At 38.4% G+C, this 9678-nt stretch overlaps 1 protein-coding gene across 1 annotated transcript in view; it reads left to right on the plus strand.

Annotated features, from left to right (window-relative positions):
- The window catches only part of PRKDC (protein kinase, DNA-activated, catalytic subunit), a 550241-nt gene extending 542449 nt beyond the window's left edge, over positions 1-7792 (plus strand). The window contains exon 86 of the mRNA XM_007949066.1: positions 7588-7792. Within this exon, the coding sequence (XP_007947257.1) occupies positions 7588-7792 (205 nt within the window). The remainder of the gene's footprint in view (positions 1-7587) is intronic.
- The last annotated feature ends 1886 nt before the right edge of the window (positions 7793-9678 follow it).

Raw genomic sequence — 9678 nt, forward strand, 5'->3', positions numbered from 1 at the left:
AAGAATAATAGTAAAAAGGACAAAAGTATTAACAATAATAGTAGTTTTAAAACAGACAAATACAAGCAAACTGAATACCAGAAAAAAGAAAGCAAAATAGAAAAAAATATTTAAAAAAATAGGGAAAAAAAGAAAGATTGGTGGAGGACAGGGCAGGGCACCCAGGCTCCACCTGAACACACGGACTGGGACGCAGTTTTTTGTGGGCCCAGAAGGTGGGTGGGAGTGGGGGATGGCCCCACCTCCATTCAACAAACGGATGTGGAGTATAAGAGTAACAAGAGGAATGTCCCTCCTTTTCAGTCCTGCAGGTCCAGAGTGTCCTTGGGGTTGCTGGCAAGCAGAACGTGTTCTTAAGCCCCTGGAACTTGGGAGAGCGCTGTTTCTTTAAATATCCAAAATGGTCAAGCCACTTGTGAACATTCAAATGGCGGCGTCCTCCACACAGGCAAAAGTCCATAGCTCAGTCCACCTTTCTCTTTGCCTTCTCTGTTTATGCCCTAGCCACCAGAGCAGTCTTCTGTGCCATCCCTGGCTAGCAGGGATGATTTTTAGGTTAATTCGTAGGTCCTACCAGCACTCAGGAATCTCCAAGGTGTCTGTGCCGTCAAGATCGCTGCCAGACCGCAGCTCCGTATGTCTCCTTTTTTGGTATTTTCATACAAATTCTTCTGCTAGTTGGGGTTTAATCCACTTCTGTTTCCTTCCCTTCAAGGCTCAGGGGTCCAGGATTCTTCTGTGTCTGTGTTAATTGGTTTCCCTTTTCTTTGTTGAGGAGGGTTTGTGCAGTCTTTCTGCCTGTTCCGCCATCTTACCGGAACTCTCCTTTTCCATTTACTTTACGTACTCTCCATTCAAAAGCAAGTTTCAGAGTCTCTTCTGACATTCATTCCTTTCTCCTTTTCCTCTTTTTTAAATGACCTTTTGCTTTCTTCATGGATGATGTCCTTGATGTCATCCCACAATTTGCCTTCAGTCATTAGTATTCAGTTCATCAAATTTATTCTTCAGAACGTCCCTAAATTCAGGTGGGGTATCATGAAGGTTGTATTTTGTCTCTTGTACTTGTTTTAATTTTCTTCGGCTTCAACTTGAACTTGCATATGGGCAATTGGTGGTCTGTTCCACAGTCAGCTCCTGGCTTTGTTTTGACTGATGATTTTGAGCTCTCCATCAACTCTTTCCACAGATTTAGTTGATTTGATTCTTATGTATTCCATCTGGTGAGATCCACATGTATGTCCCCATTTATGTTGTTGATAAAAGATATTTGCAATGAATAAGTCGTTGGTCTTGCCAAATTCTATCATGCAGTCTCCAGTGTCATTCTATCACCAAGTCCATATTTTCCAACTACTTATGCTTCTTCATTTCTAACTTTCACATTCTAATCACCAGTAATAATCAATACATTTTGATTGCATGTTTGGTTGATTTCAGACTGCAGAAGTTGGTGAAAACCTTCAATTCCTTGATTTGGCTTTCTTGGATGAGCATAAATTTAAATAATAATTATGTTAATTGGTCTTCCTTGTAGGCATATCACTGACAGCATTGTACTTCAGGATAGATCTTGGAATGTTCTTTTTGATGATGAATGCATCGCCATTCCTCTTTTAATGTTTCATTCCAGGTATAATATATCACGTGATTTTCCCATTCAAAATGGCCACCATCAGTCCATTTCATCTCACTAATGCATAGGATATCAATCTTTATGCATTCTGTTTTATTTTTAATAGCTTCCAGTTTTCCTAGATACTCCATAGATTCCATGTTCTGATTATTAATGGATGTGACTGCAGCTGCTTTGTCTCATTTTGAGTCATGCCACATCAGCAAATGAAGGTCTCAAAAGCTTTACTCCATCCACGTCTTTAAGGTTCACTCTATATCAAGGACCTCTTCCCCAGTCATATTTTGAGTGCCTTCCTACCTGAAGGCTCATCTTCTGGCACTATATCAGACAGTGTTTCCTTGCTATTCATAAGGTTTTCAGTGCCCAGTTTGGGTTGTTTTGTTTTGTTTTTTCCAGAAATGGACCTGACTCCCCACCCCACCCCCCTGCATCCTTCTTGCCAGTCTGTCTTAGTCTGGAAGCTCACCCTACTCAAACTTGTCCACCATGGGCGACCCTGCTAGTATTTGAAAATTCCAGTGGCATAGCTTCCAGCATCATAGCAACACACAAGCTGCTACAGTACAAAAAACTGACAGATGAATGTTGCCATCAAATTGATTCTGACTCATAGTGATCTTATGTACAACACAACAAAACATTGGTCATACACCACCCTCACTGCCATTGCTCTCATTGAGCGCGTCTTTGCAGTCACTGTGTCAGTTTTCCCTTTTTTCTCTTACCCTCTAATTTACCAAGCATGGTATCCTTCCCTAGGGAAGGGATTGGTATGTGAAATAAAGTCTGGGCATTCTCATTTCTCAGGAGCATTCCAGTTATCCTTCCAATAAGACAGATTTGTTAATTATTCTAGCGGTCTATCAACACCACAATTCAAGTGCATCAGTCCTGTAGTCTTCCTTATTTATTGTCCAGCTCTCTCATAAGCATGCAAAGCTATTTAAAATGTCATGGCTTGGGTGAGGCCCACCTTAGTCTTCAAAGTGTTATCTTTGCTCTTTAATACTTTCAAGAAGTCTTTTATAGTAGATTTGCCCAGTGCAATGTGTAGTTTAATGTCTTGCTGCTGCTTCCATAGGTTTGATTGTGTATATAAATAAGATGAAATCCTTAACAACTTCAGTCCTTTGCCCATTTATCATAATATTGCTTAGTGGTACAATTGGGAGGGTTTTTGTTTTCTTTATGTTGAGGTGTAATCCACACTGAAGGCTGTAATCTTTGATCTTCATCAGTAAATACTTCAAGTCATCTTGGCTTTCAGCAAGCAGAATTGTGTCATCTGCATATCATAGGTTGTTAATGAGTCTTCTTTCAATCCTGATGCCACGTTCTCCATGTAGTCCACCTTTTTGTATTATTTGTTCATGACACAGATTGAATAAATATGGAAAGGGTACAACTCTGACACACACCTTTCCTGATTTTAACTACACAATATCTCTTTGTATTGTTCATGACTACTGGCTGGTCTATGTGCAGGTTCTTGATGAACACAATTAAGTGTTCTGGAATTCCTGTTCTTCTCAGTGGTATTCATAATTTGTTATGATCCACACAGTTGAAAGCTTTTGCACAGTCAGTAAAACAAAAGTCAACATCTTGCTTTCAGCCAAGATCCATATGAAATCAGCAGTGATAGCCCTCATCCCATGTCCTCTTCTAAATCTGGCTTGAATTTCTACCAGTTTCCTATGAATGCAGCACTACAATCATGTTGGAATTATTTTCAGCAAAACTTTACTTACATGTGATATTAATGACATTGTTCAATAATTTCCACGTTCTGTTGGATCATCTTTCTTTCAAATGGGCACAATTATGGATCGCTACCAGTTGGTTGACCAGGTAGCTGTCTTCCAAATTTCTTGGCATAAACAAGAGAACACCTTCAGCTCTGCATCCATTTGTTGAAACATCTCAATGAATATAATCTCAATTCTTAAAAGCTTTGTTTTTCACCAATTCCTTAAGTGCATCTTGGACTTCTCCCATCAATACCATTTGTTCTTGATCATATACTACCTTCTATAACAGTTGAACATCAACTGAAGGGTAGACTTAAATTAATTTGGGTGAGGAGAGTAAAATAAATTTTAATAATGTTAATAAAGCTTGTAAATAAACATTAAAGGTACAACAATTGGTCTCTGATAACAGACCAGGACAGGAAGATGAAGAGTCAGTAATTAAAGCAAAAACCAAAAGCAAGTTGATTCTAACTCTCAGCCACCCTATAGGGTTTCCAAGGCTGCAGTTTTTATTATGGAAGCAGAATGGGAAGAAGAAATAGAAATGTATGACTAAATGCCTCTTGTGCCATGAAACCAGAACTGGATGTTCCCAGCTACTATCACAGAATATTTTGATTGAAGAATCCTGATCCAAAGTGTGATATAGTAGAAAAGAATGCCAACTTTCCATGGAATGCAGGCTTTCTCTAGCCATGGAGGGTGGCTGAGATCTTGAAACTTTAAATCTTAAAAATCTTTAGACTTTAAACTTAAAATATCCCCTGAAGTCTTTAAATAGTTTTGCTTAACTAGTAAAGAAATTATTCTTGAGCATTTTGGTCTTTTCAGATCTATCTATATGGGATAAATTGAGAATGGCAATTCAAAACCTTACATAGCAAACATAGAGGGCAGAGTTTATGTTAACGGGGGTGAACAACTGAAAAAAAGAGGGTGAGAATGATTGCACAATTTGAAGAAAGTAAACAGTGTCACAGAATTGTACATGTAAAAATTGTTGAATTTGTATATATTCTGCCATTAATATTCTTAACAATAAAATAAATTATTGAAAACAAAAAGGAATCTAATTGAGAAAGAAGACTAGGAAGTTGGTTTGTACATGACTTGGAAGGCCCTTGAATATAAACTGAAATGATTGAATTCTATTTGTTGGAATCTTACAGACAAAGAATGAACTTGATAAATATGATTTTAAAAATTGAAGTTATCCTAGGAACTGGCCCAAGTCATGAATTACAACACAAATCACCTTATTCTAGTGTGTTCTGTATTAACAAGCTTGTCAAAAGTTTGAGAACCAACATTAAGGGTTTGTAGACTCTATAGGAATCCCTCTCCTCACCTGGATCCCTGAGACTGACTGATCTGTTCCGGTCCCCTTTGCCTTTTCTGTCCTTTCCCTGCTTTCCCGCCTTGCTGCTTATGGGGCGTGGCCTGGGTTCTCAAACTGCTGTGCATGGAGTCGGTATGAATCGGAAACGACTCGATGGCACCTGACAGCAACATAGGAATCCCTTGAAGGAGCTCTGATGGCATAGTGCCTAAGGCATCAGAAGGTTGGTGGCTCAAACTCACCAGCCACTCTGCAGAAGGTGGGTGAGGCAGTCTACTTCCGTAAAGAATTAACCACCTTGGAAATCCAGTGGAAGTCCCTAAAAGTCAGAATCAACTCCACTGGCAGTGGGTATTTTTTGTTTTGTTTTGTTTTGTTTTGTTTTAAATAGGAATCCCTTAGAGCTGAAATACAATTTATGTATTTATTTTATTGTGCTTTAGGTGCAAATTTACGGAGCAGAATTTGTTTTACATTCAACATTTTGTGTACATTTGGTTTCACTCCCCAGTTACCATCCCCAGCCCTAACCCACTCTCCTCCTCTCCCTTCCCAGTAACCACCCCCCTCCCTGTGCCATTATTAGTTATATGTGTCCTGCTTTTCCGCCATGTGAATGTTGCCCCTCTCATGCCTCATGACCAGTTGCTCCAAGGGATGTATCTCCATACAGTATGTGGGTGGCATCACCCTGGGGTGAGTGGTTTGTGTGTATATCTTATTTACTATTGGGCTCAGAGCCAGCCATTGGGAGTAGTTTTATCCCATGCCTAAAGTGTATCCCAGGGCCATAGTCTTGGGGATCCCACCAGATTCCATCCAACCAGTATTTCTGGTCATTATTGTGTTCTTGGATTTTGCTCTTTGTTTTTCCTCCCATTCTATCCAGGATCTCCAGTTGTGATTGCAAGTGGTTGGCATTGGTAGCCGGGCACCATCTAGTTCTTCTGGTCTCAAGGTCCATCATGTCCTAGGGCTGATTGTTTCCAAATGCCCTTGGTTTTCTTCACTCTTCTTTGCTTTCAATGATAGAAGAACATTAGTTGTATCTTAGATGGCCATTCAAAAGCTTTTAAGACCCCAGTTGCTACTCACCAAAGTAGGTTGCAGAACAAGATTTTTATGTATTATGTTATGCCAATTGAGTCTGGTGTCCCCCAATAGTATGGTCCTGAGGTCAGCAGATCTGTTGGATCTCTCTCCCACGGTGTCTGACTATCTATGAGGGATTGCTCTATATTTGTCTTCCGTTGCTTCTGTAATGATTGCAGGTATTTTGTATCACTGGTATCTGTGCAAGATTAGCCTCAGGTGAATCTATCTTTGGTGTAGAACATATTCCTATTCACTGACCCCAATCTCATCTTCTCAGTTGTCTATATGTTTATCTGTAGCCTGATGCTTGATGTTAATGTTGTTGTTGTTGTTATGTGCCGTTGAGTCGACCCCTACCCATAGAGACCCCTCCTTGGGTTTCCGAGGCAGTATCACTACGGAAGTAGATTGCCCAACCTTCCTTCTGAGGAGTGGCTGGTGGGTTTGAACTGCCAGCCTTCTGGTTAGCAGTCAAGTGCCTTAGGCACTATGCTACTAGAGCTCCTTTTAATGTTAATAGTAATGCAGTATTGTGGATGTACTGGGATTAGCCTCTGTTGTCTATATCTTAAGTGCACAATTCGGTGTCCTCCCTTTCCCCAATGTTATCATGGTGGTCATATATTCCTTCCATACCATCCCTCCCCTTGCCTACCTAGTGTGTGACCCCCAACTAGCTGAAATTATCCCCTCCTCTCCCCAGTAACCTACAAAGTGAGTTCCCTTCCCTAAGTAAACCCTTCCTTGTCGTTTTACAATAATGGGCTCATACAATATTTGTCCTCCTGCAGTTGACTTATTTCGCTCAGCGTAATATCCTCCATGCTCACCTAAGTTGTGAGATGATTCTTGTATCCTTCATTGTTCTTTAATGTAGCATAGTATTCCATTGTGTGAATATAGCATAGTTTGGTTATCCTTTCATCTGCTGATGGGCATTTAAGTTGTTTCCATCTCTTTGCTACAGTGAATTTTGCTGCAGTGAACATGGGTGTGCATATGTCTGTTCGTGTCCTGCCTCTCACTTCTTTAAGATATATTACTAGTAATGGAATTTCTTGTTCAAATGGTATGAAATGCAATTTAAAAGTTAAAAATGTGTTTGTTTCAATGGGTGCTATCAAGATAGTTTAAAGACAACCTACAGAATGGATAAATCATATATCTGATAAGAGATATATGTTTTTAACTCAATAATTAAAATACAACCCAGTTTACAAATGGACAAAAGATTTCAGATTCTTTGTAAATATTTTACAAAGAATATAAGCATTTGAAAAGATGCCCAGTGTCATTAGTCATCAGTGAAATGCAAACCACAATGAGATACCACTTTACACCTACTATGATCAGTGTAATAAAAAAGATGTACAATAACTGGTGTTAGTGAGGATGTAGAAAAATTACTTGTGGAAATTTAAATTTAAATTGTGTATTACTTGTGGAAATTTAAATTGATGCAGTCACTGTAGAAAAGTCTGACAATTCCTCAGAAAGTTCCCATTTGGTCTACTAATATCACTCTTAGGAGAATCAAGAGAAATGAAAACATATGTCCACACAAAAACTTATCTACAAATGTTCATATTATATGATCAATTATTCATAATTATTCTTGTCTATTTTCCTACAAATTCAGTATCTTGAATTCAAGGTTATGAGCAACCCAAAATATTATATAAATGGTATGAGAACATAGAGATAGTTCTGCTAGAAATGCATGATTTGGATTTTAATATTTGTTCAATCTTTATTTCCAGTGATGAATTACGCCTGGGCCATGAGAAGGAGCCTGCCTTTAGAGATTATATAGCTGTAGCACGGGGGAGCAAAGATCACAACATTCGTGCTCAAGAAACAGATAGTGGGCTTTCAGAAGAAACTCAAGTAAAATGCTTGATTGACCAGGCAACAGACCCCAATATCCTTGGCAGAACTTGGGAAGGATGGGAGCCCTGGATGTGAGGTCTATGGGAGTCTGCAGATTTAAATCATTAAATTGTTCAAGAATCTCCTAAGCTTTCATGTATACCAGTCAATGGACTGGTTTTCCTGAAGGCCCAAAGATAAATGTTTTCAGATTGGCTTTTAGATTTTGTTGTTTTTCTTTTGTTAAGATACTTATATTTGGAAACTTGTGTGTGATTCTGTGATTTTTGGGTGATAAATGCTCATAAGAATATGGAATATGAAAGTTTTGTCAACATTAAAATTTTAAAAATCAGTGTATAGTATTTTCATGCAGTTTTGAGTACAGAATGTTTTATCTTACAAAATAATGCACTATATTATTTCCAAAATTCATTCTGATAACTACAGGTGGAGTGTATTATGTCATTAATAAACATCTATATCGTCAACAAATGAAATCTATTTGATCAAGGTAATTCCATCTTTAGAAAAAGTAATTGATCCTGTGTGCACATCTGAAAATATTTTTTTTTTTTATAGCTTAAAAACAACCAAAACAATGCTACTTAGAGTTACTTTGATATAAGATGGGGCAATCTACTTCCGTAGTGATACTGCCTCAGAAACCCAAGGAGGGGTTGCTATGAGTTGGGTCTGATTGGATAGCACATAACAACAACAACATTATTTTCTATAATTACTAGTTAACCAGAATTTTTTGGTTGGGTTGTTACAATTCAGGTTATACTCATTTACACCTATATTATGGAAAACTCTTTTATTTAATGACTACTTTTCATGTAAATGAAAGTTTGTTGTTACAAATTGACTGTGTATATAAGTCCAATCTCAAAGCTGTCTGCTTGAAAATTTCATCATAACTTATGAGAATGAAAAAAGACTTACTGTATACACCATTCAGAAGATATGCAATTACTCTACGTGATAAATCCACCACTCATCTGTCAGTTTGTTATACTGTGGTGGTTTGTATGTTGCTATGAGGCTGCAGGCTCTGCCACTGGTATTTAAAGAAAAACTCAAAAGAAGGAAGGGGCCACCCACTTCTCAAATAATTGGCCAGTAAACACCTTATGAATAGCAGTGAAACACTGTCCCCAGATTCCAGGGACTTAAGAACAGGCTCCACTTTCCAGGAATCCCAAGGACATTCCAGACCCAGATAACTGGAAAGGTACAACATTCCACTTGTTACTCTTATACCCCACACTCTCTTGGTGAACAGAGGTGTGGCAATCCCTCACTCCCACCCACTTTCTGAGCCAGCAGGAACTCCATCCCACTCTGCGAGCTTGTACGGAGCCTGGGTGCCCTGCCCCTTCTTGCCCTGATTTTTTTTTTTTTTTCTGTTATTTAGTTTCTTTTTGTCTGTTTTAAAACTCTTATTATTATTATATCCTTTTTACTATTATTCTTTAATCTTCCCCTCCCAGCCTCTACTATTCAGCTTTTTTCTTTTCCCTGTTCCTGGTTGCAATTTTTTTTTTTTCTTTCTCATGGTTAACCCTGTTCCTTCTTTTTCTTCTATGTTTATCCCATTTTTTTCTTCATTATTCTCCTTCTCTACCTTTTGTGTCTTATTTCCCTCTCCCCAGATATTACACGTATTTTTGGGGTTTGATTTTTTTTTCCTTTTTCTTTTTTTAGTTACTGTTCTTGTGTGATTACACTTTGTATTTTTTGTCCATTTGCTTTTACTTTTTTGATAGTTATTCAATTATTAATTTTGTCTGAGTAGAAGAAAGCAACAGTCCCCATACAACACAACTACACCCACACCTCCTGCAGTTTCACTTACTGAGTGAGAGCCACCACTTCCTTCTCCACCAACAGGCCAATGATAAACAACCACCAAGAAGATCCTGACTCACCTTTGGCTGCTCTTCACAGACAGTATTCAGAGATCTAAATACAACAAC

Source organism: Orycteropus afer, unplaced genomic scaffold (genome assembly GCF_000298275.1).
Source record: "Orycteropus afer afer isolate SDZICR_OR568_19922 unplaced genomic scaffold, OryAfe1.0 scaffold00236, whole genome shotgun sequence".
NCBI classification, from domain to species: Eukaryota; Metazoa; Chordata; class Mammalia; order Tubulidentata; family Orycteropodidae; genus Orycteropus; species Orycteropus afer.